The sequence below is a fragment of the Kluyveromyces lactis genome (genome assembly GCF_000002515.2).
Source record: "Kluyveromyces lactis strain NRRL Y-1140 chromosome C complete sequence".
Lineage (NCBI taxonomy): Eukaryota > Fungi > Ascomycota > Saccharomycetes > Saccharomycetales > Saccharomycetaceae > Kluyveromyces > Kluyveromyces lactis.
The window spans coordinates 823,513-836,837 of NC_006039.1; the positions used below are offsets into that span (position 1 = coordinate 823,513).

Sequence of the window (13,325 nt, forward strand, 5' to 3'; positions counted from 1 at the left end):
GGTCATGCGTTATGACTAGTTCGCAACAATAATCTAGCTCGCATGAGTGATGCAAGTTTTTTCTTTTTTAATTAAGATCTGTTCTAATAGTGTAGTGGCTATCACGTTGCCTTCACACGGCAAAGGTCCTGAGTTCGAACCTCAGTTGGAACATTTTTTTGCTGATTCTCAAAGCTCGAACATAATTAAATGGACTTTAACAAGTTGCTATTCTCTCTCCCGTTGATAACTGATTACTAACAGGTTTCTTTTCTGCTTGATGTTGCTTCATCTTGGTGGTGTTTGTTAGTTGGGTCTTTCGCTAACTCTTCAAGATATTCTCTTCTTTTCGACTTTAAAATTCATTTTCGGGCCTCAAAATGATATTTCAATTAGTACCATACTAATATTACTAACGATATCAAATATATCCACAGTTTCAATGCATGGAGGACTTAAAAACTATACAGTATACACAATTACTATACCTAGTTCTTCAAAAGTTCATCAGCAGTTTCAAGCGCGGCCTTTGCAGACTCTAAATCCTCTGTACCCTCGTATGAGCTTAGGTATTTATCGAGGTCATCCCTAAATTGTTTGATCTTTTTATACAATTCTGGAAGTAGCCTTTCTGTATCTTGTTGCACTTCAACTTGCTTCTTTAGATCATATGGATCTACTGATGGATCTGATTGTAATTTTTTGACATGGAGTTTCTGTTGTTCAAGCTCTTCTTGATAGAAATGTTCCTCTTTGCATAATCTCTTGAGTGCTCGTTCTTTGATTTCTAGTTGTGTAGGCGCCATTGTGTATGCAATTTATCAACCTGTGGCAAACAAGATCTGGTATCACGGTTCAATTCTTGCTCATAAACAATGTTAATAAGGTTCAGAAAAGATGAAGGCACTTCGACCATAGTACTGTCGTGAAGTTATTGTTTTCCATTAGGATTTCAGTATTTATGATTTTGAGAAACCGTAAACGGTAAAAATAGAAAGCAGATTCACTCTGCTTGATAGGGTAATACGACCCAAGGTAGAACAAAAACATAAGTGATGTTATATCTTACGATCACGGTTTGTACGTATAATTGGGTATTTTCATTGTTTTAAATGCAGTGTATACAGCTAGGTATAGCTATATACTTTGTTACTCAATCGTAATCGTCGAATTCGTTATTCGAACTGATTACTTGTAGCAGATTGAAGGGAATAAATGCTGCTTGTAGTATCGTCAACGATCTTTGTGGAGTAGTTGTCAGAAATATCTATGTATTCAGCAGAAGGGGAGTCTGTGACGGTCACTTCTTCAACCTCTTCGTCCGAAAATCCGAGCATATCAGTGATATTTAGAACTTTTGGATTAATGGCAGTCAATCCAGCATTCCTTATGGAAAAGTGTCTGCTCATTAAGGAAGTTTCTGAGGTAGTAGATGGACTGTTGATATCTTTCGTAATTTCCTCTGAACAACTGTAAAAAGATTCATCACTTACACTAACTGGTGACTTAAACCCCAGAGCTAAGGAATCCAGATCTGAAAACTCCTCACCACCACTACTTTGATCCGACCCACCTGAAGTAACGTATTCTGGAGTGGAGATGTTGGCTTCCAAATTTTCAGTAGGACTTAACTCTGGTGTATTTGGTAGCTTCAGGCAATCAACATAGCCTGGGCTGCTCTTATTTATTATTATTGGTGACATATCAACAGCTTTGTGCGTCCTATCCTTTTCCCTTGAGGCCTTGTGGTTCTGTAAAGATTCATGAATGGTATCAATAAAATCATCAATTCTCTTCTTAATTATGGGCGAATCTTCCGTACTTACATCTCTGTTAGTGTACAGATTCATAATTTCATCCAACAGCAAATCACTGTTGCTATTACGCTCACGATATTTTAAGAAAGGTCTGTTATCAAAATCCTCGGGGTTTGTAGAAGTTGCTGAACCAAGCACGGCAGATGGTGCGATTATTTCAGTGGTAACTGGCATCACAATATAACTATTCTCTTTGCGCACATTGATAATTGGTTCTTGAGATAATGGCGAAGAAGCCTTTCTTTTGAAATTTTGATACCTAATTGCTGTCTTTGGTAATAACCTGTCCCCAATCTCATCTTTTTCCATTACCGAAGGCATCAGCCGTCTCATAGATCCTGAAGAGACTCCCGAGTTCTTTATAACCTTAGGGTCCATAGTCTTCGAATTCGTCGGGTTTACCTTTTGCTGTTCAATACCACGCAGCAACAGCTCTGGTACAGAACTCAATCGTTGTTTTAGCCTTAAAGTACCCCCAAACTTACGAGACAGTTTCATTCCGCCACTTTGCAAAGCACCGTACTTGTTGCTCTTTGTCTCGCTTTCTCTCAGGTTCAATTGTTCGAAGGCATCTGGAATATTTGACAGATCTTCCTCGGTAAGCAGCATGGAGCTTGGAGGAGCGAAATCGATCTCTGAAACGATTCGTTGCCCACTGAACCGGCGAACCATGGCACTGATTATGAAAAGTTTTTTTTTGAAGCCTGCAAGTACGCCTTTGAGTAAATAACCTTTAACTATTGTTATTATAATTTCAGCTGAATGAAGGTGGTTGATACACAGACTAATGTTAAACAATAGAGAGTATAAGGGGAAAAGAAAGGCTAATAGGTAAGAAGAATTCTTTACCTCTATATATACATACTCTCACTAATAGCACACCTAACCTTCTCATCTGAGAAATAAGGATCATACCCATCCTTTACTCATTCTGGGAAACATGTCCCTTAGGCCAAAACAACAGCCCAGCGCAGGAAAAAAAAAATAGATCAGTATCCATGCAGGAATAACACTCCCCGCTTTAAATCACTACACCAACTGCATGCATCACCTAGCTCTCTTTCCGCTACTTAGTCTCTTCCATCTCATCGCATCAAAGATTCGAGACACATTTTTGACCCAGCAAGTAAATACTGCATCTCTTTTAATGTGCTACCTTGTCTACAAAATCTTGAAAAAATAAGATTTCTAAAGATCCCCTACTATAGAGTAGTAAACCCAGCAAAAAAAACAGAAAAGTTCACGCAAAAGAAAGGTGGATGGTTCGGGTGTGGTAACGGAAGCAGGATATGCATCAGTTACCTAACATAGTTGGTGCCTTGTTTTTCTTCCCATTCCCTGAGCGCCGATTCCCATTCGTCGTCTTCGTTGACGTCGATCTCTTTTGCTTGCATTTCCCTTTCTTTGAGCTGCTGGTCACGTGCTTCCTTTTCTAGTTTATCATACGTCTCTTTATTTTCGATCCATCTATCATGAACGTCGTAGTTGACCATGGCTGCGCCTTGTCTACTAGCTTCTGCCCATACTGTATCTCCTCCTATTTCGCTCGAACCAAATATGTATCCGTTCGCTTTATCTATAACACTTTGTAAATTGATCATCGATTGTTTGTCATCAATGGCAAGGACCTCGAAAGAAACTAAATTGAAATCAGAGACCATTTCACCGATGGTTTCAGTGAGCCTTGAGTATTTTCTCCCTAATACACCCGACCCTTCCTTCTCAATAAGTGGATTTAGATATTCCAATTCTTGGACCTCCGTGAAGTAATCCAATCTGAAAGGCAACTCTCCGTATCCCTTTAGCATATCGATCTTTGAGAAGACATTGATGTGTGGAAGATCCATCATTAGCATCGATCTTAGTGCAAGTAGAAGGATCGAAACGTACTGCGAGGGAGAAGTAATGTAAATACAATCGATCAAATTCACAACACATAGCCTGATATCCAAATCCTTCTCTAGTCGTTTGAAAATCTTGAACAACGCCGAATTGTGTGTGAATAATTCGACTTGCCCGGGACAGTCAAAGACTAGGTATGCTTTCTCCTCTTGTACTAACGATTTGATCTGCAATATGAACAAATCGATCGACTCATTTAAAGACTCTATCGCATACATTAACCCACCATTCGGACCCAAATGCTGTTCTGACATAATCTCTTCTAGCGTGATATAGTCTCTAATATCGACCGAACACGGATACGGGAGCCGATGGTTGGCTGGATCCATATTTATCACTTGAACATGTCTTCCGATTGCATTGAAAAACTGGGAACAACCATGACAGTACGTTGATTTACCAGACCCTGGAGGTCCAATCACAATTTGGCCAAATGGCATCTTTATATTTATTTTCTAGAGTATACCCAAGGTCTTCGTACAAACCGTAAGCCGTCTTGTCTCCTCCCTAACCGTATAAACATGTCCTTTCATCTCATCTCATTGCACAGAATCTTTTTAATATTAAGCATTGAATTATGTTCGCTTCGCAGTTCCTAATATTTCGAGATTTGAAAATAAAAAAAATGAAATAGCATTAAGAACATTAGTGGCAAATATTAATTTGACAAAAATACCTGAAATAATGGGGCACTTGAAGATCTATACACTCCTGAAAGCGAAACTGTGATAATACTTTGAGATTGTACTAATTGAATTACCGTGACCAATCTAGCGTTTTGGGGTTTACTTATAAAAGAGAGTCAAAAAAAGTGCTTAGTCAATCTGCATTTCTGATAAGCTAAGAGAATAGAAATCAAACTATAAATTGGAAACAGCTTGGCAACAACCAATTGATAATGTCTGTACCTTACGAACAAGTTTCAGTTGCACCATTGGTGTTACTTTCCGTATTAGACCATCATCAGCGTACAAATACTCCGGAGAACAAGAGATGTTTAGGTGTCATTCTAGGTGATAGTTCCACGGCAACCGTGAGGATAACTAATTCGTTTGCGTTGCCGTTCGAAGAAGACGAGAAGAATCCAGACGTTTGGTTCCTAGATCACAACTACATCGAGACCATGAACGAGATGTGTAAAAAGATCAATGCGAAAGAGAAGCTAATTGGTTGGTATCACAGTGGTGGGAAATTAAGGGCTTCTGATTTAAAGATTAACGAGTTGTTCAAGAAGTACAGTACCAACAATAATCCCGTGTTGTTGATACTCGATGTGAAACAAGAGGATATCGGACTACCAACGAACGCATATGTGGCTGTGGAACAGATCAAGGATGATGGTACTTCGACTGAGCGGACCTTTATACATATCCCAAGCACTGTGGAAGCAGACGAGGCGGAAGAAATTGGTGTTGAACATCTACTCAAAGATGTCCGTGATCAAGCTGCAGCTGGTTTATCTATAAAGCTAACTAATCAATTAAATTCTCTTAGGGGCTTGCAAAGAAAATTGAAAGACATAGTAGCATACTTGGAAAAAGTGGCAAACAACGAGTTACCTGTGAACCACATAATTTTAGGAAAATTGCAAGACATTTTCAATCTTCTTCCAAACCTCGGAACCCCAGATAAAGATGAAATGATCGGCTCAAGTCATGTCTTAGACAATGTTACCAACAATTTGGAAAAAGCCCTCACAGTTAAAACCAATGACGAACTAATGATCATTTACATAAGTAATCTGGTCAGAGCCATAGTTGCATTTGATAACTTGATTGAGAACAAAATTCAAAATAAGAAACTTCTTGAAAAGCATTCGAAAGTTGAAGTAGAACAAAAGGAGGATGCCACTAATGACGGCATCCCTGCTGAGTCGAATTCGGTACCTACTAAGAACTGATGCAACTCTTTTAATAAACCGAAACGAAAATAATCAAATATAGTATTTTCTGTATACTAAGTTACAACTACGCCATATTTCCTAAAAATTTAATGAGAATTTAAATGAAGCAGTATGTATGTCTATATCTAAGATCAGCACCATTGGCATCGATATGGAACTGATCAATGAATTAAATGGATCTCCGGTACCGGTTCGTTAGTTCTCGTCAACCTCTTCAGATTGATTCCTTCTAATATATCAAATTCGCATCTCTTCATATAAGAAAATTTTATGAAGATTAAAGATCGAGGAAATTGTTCATTGCGCACAATTTTGAAGGTAAAAACCATTCTGAGACAACAGTGTATTTACCAGACCGAGGCCCAGTTAACCAAGATAATATATTCCATCAACTGCTAGTTGAAGATTGAGTATGTCACTGGTAATCCAGCCTCTACTTATGAGGGCATTGAACCCCAACTTATCCAGTATTTTAATATCGGGGCGTGGGTTTAGTTTGATTCAGCACAGACGGTTCGCGTTTAGAGCTGGATCTGGAAACAATAACTCCGAGCAAAACCAGGTTCACATCAATACGGCCCCAATAGAGTTTACTGCGAATCTTTTGGCAGGTAAAAACGAAACTGAAGCTGAAACTGAAGGCCTCAAAGGAACTGCTCTAAAAGCATTGAGATGCAATGACACAACCTCAGATTCAGAACCGCAGCATAATATGGAGAACCTACCGTTCAAAGTTAAACTCGTGGATAAAGGACAAAGGAAGCAGATAAAGGAATCCAAGGCCAGAGTAGAGCCTCGCCCCGAGGTCTCTTTGAAGAAAACATATATCGAGCCTTATCTACAGTTGTCGAAACCTAGACTTACAGTTTTAGTGATGTTGAGCGCAATATGTTCGTACGCACTATCACCATATCCAGCTACAGTCTTGCAACTATTATCATTGACTGTGGGTACCACCTTGTGTTCAGCATCTGCCAATGCCATAAATATGGGCCGTGAGCCTGATTTCGATCGTCAAATGATTAGAACGCAGGCCAGACCTGTTGTTAGAGGAATAGTATCACCAAATCAAGCATTCAAATTTGCTACTGCGGCAGGTACCCTCGGTACATCTATTTTATGGTTAGGTGTTAATCCAACGGTGGCCTTCCTTGGTTTTTCCAACATCGCTTTATATGCATGGTTATACACTTCATTAAAAAGGAAACACATAATTAACACATGGGTTGGAGCACTTGTCGGTGCAATTCCTCCTCTAATGGGGTGGGCTGCATCTTCTCCATTATCCCATCCTGGTGCATGGTGTCTTGCTGGGTTGTTATACGCATGGCAATTCCCACATTTCAATACGTTAAGTCACAACATCAGGAATGAGTACAAGAACGCGGGATACGTCATGACTGCATGGAAGAATCCAAAGCTTAATGCTCGTGTAGCTCTGCGATACTCACTTCTGATGTTCCCATTATGTTTTGGTCTTTCATACTTCAATGTCACCGACTGGTATTATCAATTGGATTCAGCATTTGTTAATGCTTGGATGTCACTATGGGCATTCAAGTTTTATTTCCAGCAAAAGCGTAATTACTCCAAGGAGATATACAATAACAAGACAGAATTCAACAAAGGGTTGGCAATGGCCAACGTTTATGCGAGGAGAACATTCTGGGTCAGTGTACTACATTTGCCGGCAGTATTGATTTTAGCAATTTTGCATAAAAAGGACCGTTGGGACTGGCTCTTTGAAGATAAGAAACAACTCTCAGCATAATTTCACACATTCATTCAACATCAGGAAAATCTTACTTGTGAATAGTAATTTATTATTATGTATTTAATTCAGAACGAAAATCATCAATTATTTTGTAAACATAAACTGTAAATATTCAGAAATCCGTTCAAGAAGTTTACACAAGCTCAGAAGATTAGTTATCAGATTTCTATAATTATTAAGGTACACATGGTACGGCTATTTGATCATGATATATGCAAAAATACTCTATTTATAATAATTTACCGAAGTTCAACGGTCGAAGAGTCCATCATCAACATAATCCTCATCGTCATAATATTCATCAGTGTAATCAGACTCGGATCCAGATGAATCTGAATCCAGTAAAGAGGATGCGTAATCTTCGTCATCTATGTAAATACTTGTCAAAGTTTCACCCTTGAGAGTGGATTTTTCATTGACAATATAAGAGCCCTCAACATAACAATTTGTAAGCTTTGATTTCTTGCCGATTTTTGCATTTCTACCGATGATGACATTTTCTAGCTGGGTTTCATCATCAATTTCAACATTATCAAGCACAACACACCCAACGATACGGCATCGCTTTCCTACTTTACAATTGTCACCGAGGACCGAACGTTTAATATTGGTTTTCTCCAAAATTGCACAATTGTTACCAACCATAGAATCTGCACCGATAGCAGAAGAACCATCAGTAGTGCGTTGTTGAATCGCCGTTTGTTTAATCTTCAAAACGTACCTATTGGATTCCATGTATGCACTCAAACTGTTTGATCTGATAAATAATCCGATTTCAGGTAACACGAAGATACCTATAGTTTCTCTGGGTTTCACATGCTGCCACGAACGCCTAGACAAATCCCTGAATAGCTTGCCTAGCGATTTATTACAGTTTATTGGATCTTTGATTAATTTCTTCTTTCCCTTCAAGAAAGACGTGTTCTGGAATGATGTGGCCAAAGAATCAACGGCTTCCGAATCAGAGTCTAATTCTCCAGCACCTTTCTCGGTTTCATCCTTCAATAGGTTTACTAACTCATGAGAGCAAAAGTAAATGAAGGAGTTCAGTAATTTTGTGGATACAGAGGAGTTCGGATATCTCCAAAGCATTTGGGATCTGATTTGTAAATATTTCGTTTTGTCCACATCGTCTTTGGAATAAACGTCTAGAAGAACGGGCTTACTAACAGACTCCAAATTCTCGGAGTATACAGTCAGGAATTGCTTTAAATGCTTCTTATCGATATTCTCAAACCCATTGTGATAATATACTGCCATAGCTAGATTCTCCGGATCTTTATTCAAATACTGATCTAAAAACACCTGTGGTGGAATGTCTGTGATGAAATCACAAGGTAACAACACGAAATCTCCAGTTATCTTATCTAGCAATTCATTCTTCAGACATTCTCCTGTATTCTCACATTTTGAGGGTATAATATTAATAGGAGATGGTTTTTTCAAATAGTGAGCATGGTTCGATCCAACGCTTTGGGATAACAGTCCAAAATAATGCCCTCTCACTTCACGGTATTTTTTCAAACTTTCCTCTAATTCGTCAGCATCGGATGCGTCAATAACTAGATTGACCTCTTTAAATTGGGCTTGCTCACACCAATCTAGTACGAACTCAATCATGGAGCGGTTTGCAACCGGCAATAGAGCTTTGGGAACACCAGTGTCTCCACGAACATTGGAAAACGGTGTTAGCTTCGCACCACGTCCACAGAATATAAAAGCTTGAAAATCCATTGTTCTGTACTATTCTGGGAATATTAAACTGTCTTATCTGGAGATCAACGCATCAATAAAACGTAGAACCCACTATATATCTTCAAACTGTACCGTGGCAGGTCATCATCCTACGTGATGCTTAGGTTAGTCAATACTCCATCTTATATTGAAAAGCTTTATTCCTGAAAATTTCAAAATCGTGCGTAATGATCTCCCTTTCTATTTAGTAGATTCCGAATGCTTTTGCCACCATTCAATCTAGTAACCCATAGTCCAAATGAAGAGAATAGGTAAGAAAGGCCAAATCCAACCAATTGAGTTGAGTCAATCCATTATAACAGTACTAGTCCAACCAGGAAGGAATACTGACAGAATAAAGGTACGGGATTTTTCTCCTTTCATATTGAGAAGCAGGAATAGGAAGATTAAGCTAGTCTGATCAGAATAAATACTAAAGATGTCTCAAGAACAGGATCCTTTACTAGCAGCAATGGAAGAAAACGATGGTGATGACACTAACGGAGCTGGTACCAACTCTAATTCGGGAGAAAATAACGCTGCCGCACCTGAAACGGTGGAGCCTGTGGATCCAGAACAGGCTGCAAAGGAAAAAGCGATGTTACATTTTAAGAAAAGACTTATGGAACACAGACGATACGACGATATGTTGAAGCAACGCAGAGAAACCATACGGGTACTAGAAGCAGAATATGAGAGAACAGAACAGGATATCAAGGCGTTACAGTCGATTGGCCAACTCATTGGGGAAGTTATGAAGGAACTTTCCGAGGAAAAATACATTGTAAAAGCGTCATCAGGTCCTCGTTATATTGTGGGTGTGAGGAACTCCGTTGATCGTTCCAAGCTAAAGAAGGGTGTCAGAGTCACACTTGATATTACTACATTAACTATTATGAGAATTTTACCTAGAGAAACTGACCCATTAGTTTATAATATGACCACTTTTGAACAAGGTGAAATCTCTTTTGATGGTATCGGTGGTCTTACGGAACAGATCAGAGAATTGAGAGAAGTCATTGAGCTTCCACTAAAGAACCCAGAAATTTTCGAGAGAGTGGGAATCAAACCACCTAAGGGTGTGTTACTATATGGTCCTCCTGGTACTGGTAAGACTTTATTGGCTAAGGCAGTTGCTGCAACTATCGGTGCCAACTTTATCTTCTCCCCAGCATCCGGTATTGTAGATAAATACATCGGTGAATCAGCACGTATCATTAGAGAAATGTTTGCATACGCCAAAGAACATGAACCTTGTATCATCTTTATGGACGAAATAGATGCTATCGGTGGACGTAGATTTAGCGAAGGTACCTCAGCAGATCGTGAAATTCAACGTACATTGATGGAACTATTAACTCAGATGGATGGTTTCGACAACTTAGGACAAACGAAAGTTATTATGGCTACGAATAGACCTGACACTTTAGATCCTGCTTTACTAAGACCTGGTAGATTGGACAGAAAAATCGAAATCAGTTTACCAAATGAGGCAGGAAGATTAGAAATCTTCAAGATTCATACATCCAATGTAAAAAAAGCTGGAGAATTTGACTTTGAAGCTGCAGTCAAGATGAGTGATGGATTTAACGGTGCGGATATCCGTAACTGTATAACTGAAGCAGGGTTCTTCGCTATCAGGGACGACCGCGATTATATAAACCAGGAAGATCTAATGAAAGCCGTGAGAAAGGTTGCCGAAGTCAAGAAGCTCGAAGGCAAGCTTGAATATCAAAAGTTGTAATGAATATACACACTTGTTTAGGCATCTCAAGTAGATTCATAATTTTAAGATTAAAAACCAACCACTATAGTATAAGCGCTAAAATTGTTGCCGTAATTATGAATCATTAGTAAATCTATTAAACGATGAAATAGCCCTATCTGCAGTTATTAAACCTTTTTTTGACACGAAACGCATATTAAACTCATCTGCTAGATGCTCCTTAAGCTTTGCAAACCGATTCTTGAAGTTAGTGGAACAATAGGGGCATATCATCTCAAAGTTCTTGATATACCTTTCGGATAGCTCCTTGTCACCAGGCAAGTCCAACACAGGTAGTTCATCCCATGGTATAAAGAACGGGGAGTTGAAAGAGTTGAAATGCTTTTTGTGCTTTAATTTCTTACTATGGAAATCTCTTGTCATGACATGTATATGTGTATTAGCCATTGATGGAGTGCTATGTACTCCTGATTGGACAAAATTCGCCAAGAAAGCTTCTTTCTCTTTCAAGGATATATCTTTTATGTCATATTTTTTTATGAATTGAGTCCAACAGAATCGTTTAGCCCAATCAATATGCCATTGAAGCTGCACCTTGATGCCATTGTCGATTGTGGTGGGATGAGAATTGCTGATCTTATGACTTCTTGGCAAAACTAAAAAATGTTCTTCAGATTTAGGGAACTTATCATGTATAATGGTCGCTATGTCGTCAAAGTAGAGTACTTCAGGCAATCGTTCTGGACACAAAACGTACGGTCTGAGACCTATGCTGAACGAGTTCTCCCTGTTTTTCTCGTCACCATGGGCGTTTGGTACATAAGTGGGTTTGAAAATCTGCAGATACTGATTATAAGTCATTCCAGTTGTGATTTGTGGATGGATTTTGTTCATATGGAAACCAATTAAATCTCTGTTCTTGCCGATGAACTGCTTTCGGCAATGTTTACAGTACACAATATCTTTGTTGGCGTCTTCATTTAATTTGAATAAATGAGTCGTAAACCCCGATTTATCTGAGATAGTCCATTGATCGCCTGGACTTTCCTTCCATTCTATAACATATATTGGACCGCACTCATCCATTTGTTATGAACTAGTAACAGTTATCTAATCATTTAGTCATTACTATAATCATAAATTGTTGAGGTCTGTTACTACAAGTAATGACCTTTACGTATAGATTTCCATTCAAAATAAACATGTAGTAAAAAAAAAAGTCAGATAAAAGTGCGATGAAGTATGATATTATGATCTATGTACAAGTAGCGTGGATACGAATGGCAGTTAAGTGCTAGCCAAAACTATTATTTATTCTTATTGTAATTCGAAAGATTTCTTGAAGTGTTGGTAGACCTTGTCACCAATCAATTCTTGATCTTCATCAGTCAATTTACGTTTTGGCAATGCTGCCAATTCTTTTCTTTGTTCGATGTATCTTTTCTTTGCTTCCGTTAGAGGCATTTTTGGAGCCACCAATCTTGATATTTCCTTCGTTGTCAAGGTACCTCTTCTGTATTTCGACTTAGGGTTACGGATGGTTGACAATGCTGCTTCTGGAACAGGATTTTTTACTACGCTTTCAACCCAGAAAGTTTGTTGACGTGCAATTTCAGAACGCGTAGCCAATGCACCATCTGGCTTGAACTCCGGCTTAGGCCATGGAACAACCATATTGTTCTCACCAACAACAACCCTATATGGCATAATTTTCTTGTAATCTGAATCATAATACGAACCCTTGAATTCGATGTCACGAACAGCAACAGTCTTAGCCACACCTGGAGTCTCTGGATCATCGAGATCAGCGACTAGTTTGATGTCCGCTTGGCTCACGGGGACAGGGAAACTCACCATATGACTGTTCTGCCCCTGTTGCCAAAATTGCTTGGGCACAGGAACAGTGTTGGTGGGTCCATTCTCATCCAAAATATACCCGTTTGTATGCACGTCGTGCTGCGTAATGGCACAAACATTGCCCTTAAACTTTCCATTTACTATCACCACTCTATCACCTGGCATATATTTCCATTGCTTTACACTCTTATACTTCTCGGATTCTTCGACACGAGGCAACGATGGTTTCAAGAACTCTGGCATCGTCAAACCTTCATACTTGGCAAATTGTTTCGCAATATTAGAGTTCTTCGCTTGAACTTGCTCCAAAAAACGGGCACCAGCCTTCGATAAATGTTTATATGAAGACATACCCGCTGATCTATTTTATTCTAGTATCGAATACCACCGTCCTTTTCACAGAACATAAACCATTTGTGGTTCATTCCATAGTACCATATTGATACATATGTCTTTCTTGATTCCGTTCCTTCAAGTTTTTCATCGACAAATTTTTTTGGAAGGGAAAAATGAAAGCACGTGATCCGAATTAGACTATCAGATTCTTCGCATTTGATTTAGTATTATAGCTTGATGTTACATAGGATATACAAGGTGAGATATACATGCGGCACAGGGCTCCAGCTGTGGCAA

The 13,325-nt window shown here is 38.9% G+C and overlaps 9 protein-coding genes and 1 non-coding gene across 10 annotated transcripts; 4 read left to right on the top strand and 6 right to left on the bottom strand.

Moving 5' to 3' along the window:
• Positions 1 to 80: 80 nt before the first annotated feature.
• Positions 81 to 153, top strand: KLLA0_C09438r. Its single transcript has one exon. It is a non-coding gene; the product is annotated as a tRNA-Val (tRNA).
• Positions 154 to 467: 314 nt separating this feature from the next.
• On the bottom strand, positions 468 to 785 carry RBL2 (Rbl2p; the record flags this gene model as incomplete). Its single annotated transcript, XM_452619.1, has 1 exon — positions 468 to 785. One exon carries the CDS (start codon positions 783 to 785, stop codon positions 468 to 470), a length of 318 nt encoding a protein of 105 aa, XP_452619.1.
• A 369-nt stretch (positions 786 to 1,154) lies between these two features.
• On the bottom strand, positions 1,155 to 2,468 carry DSE3 (Dse3p; the record flags this gene model as incomplete). The annotated part of the gene is made up of 1 exon (XM_452620.1): positions 1,155 to 2,468. One exon carries the CDS (start codon positions 2,466 to 2,468, stop codon positions 1,155 to 1,157), a length of 1,314 nt encoding a protein of 437 aa, XP_452620.1.
• Positions 2,469 to 3,094: 626 nt separating this feature from the next.
• Positions 3,095 to 4,138, bottom strand: GPN2 (GTPase GPN2; the record flags this gene model as incomplete). The annotated part of the gene is made up of 1 exon (XM_452621.1): positions 3,095 to 4,138. The coding sequence occupies one exon, from the start codon at positions 4,136 to 4,138 to the stop codon at positions 3,095 to 3,097; it is 1,044 nt and encodes a 347-aa protein (XP_452621.1).
• A 458-nt stretch (positions 4,139 to 4,596) lies between these two features.
• Positions 4,597 to 5,598, top strand: RPN8 (proteasome regulatory particle lid subunit RPN8; the record flags this gene model as incomplete). Its single annotated transcript, XM_452622.1, has 1 exon — positions 4,597 to 5,598. One exon carries the CDS (start codon positions 4,597 to 4,599, stop codon positions 5,596 to 5,598), a length of 1,002 nt encoding a protein of 333 aa, XP_452622.1.
• A 415-nt stretch (positions 5,599 to 6,013) lies between these two features.
• On the top strand, positions 6,014 to 7,372 carry COX10 (protoheme IX farnesyltransferase; the record flags this gene model as incomplete). The annotated part of the gene is made up of 1 exon (XM_452623.1): positions 6,014 to 7,372. The coding sequence occupies one exon, from the start codon at positions 6,014 to 6,016 to the stop codon at positions 7,370 to 7,372; it is 1,359 nt and encodes a 452-aa protein (XP_452623.1).
• A 252-nt stretch (positions 7,373 to 7,624) lies between these two features.
• On the bottom strand, positions 7,625 to 9,109 carry GCD1 (translation initiation factor eIF2B subunit gamma; the record flags this gene model as incomplete). The annotated part of the gene is made up of 1 exon (XM_452624.1): positions 7,625 to 9,109. One exon carries the CDS (start codon positions 9,107 to 9,109, stop codon positions 7,625 to 7,627), a length of 1,485 nt encoding a protein of 494 aa, XP_452624.1.
• Positions 9,110 to 9,548: 439 nt separating this feature from the next.
• RPT4 (proteasome regulatory particle base subunit RPT4) lies at positions 9,549 to 10,853 on the top strand (the record flags this gene model as incomplete). Its single annotated transcript, XM_452625.1, has 1 exon — positions 9,549 to 10,853. The coding sequence occupies one exon, from the start codon at positions 9,549 to 9,551 to the stop codon at positions 10,851 to 10,853; it is 1,305 nt and encodes a 434-aa protein (XP_452625.1).
• A 96-nt stretch (positions 10,854 to 10,949) lies between these two features.
• On the bottom strand, positions 10,950 to 11,921 carry HNT3 (DNA 5'-adenosine monophosphate hydrolase; the record flags this gene model as incomplete). The annotated part of the gene is made up of 1 exon (XM_452627.1): positions 10,950 to 11,921. One exon carries the CDS (start codon positions 11,919 to 11,921, stop codon positions 10,950 to 10,952), a length of 972 nt encoding a protein of 323 aa, XP_452627.1.
• A 231-nt stretch (positions 11,922 to 12,152) lies between these two features.
• MRPL40 (mitochondrial 54S ribosomal protein uL24m) lies at positions 12,153 to 13,043 on the bottom strand (the record flags this gene model as incomplete). The annotated part of the gene is made up of 1 exon (XM_452628.1): positions 12,153 to 13,043. The coding sequence occupies one exon, from the start codon at positions 13,041 to 13,043 to the stop codon at positions 12,153 to 12,155; it is 891 nt and encodes a 296-aa protein (XP_452628.1).
• Positions 13,044 to 13,325: the final 282 nt, after the last annotated feature.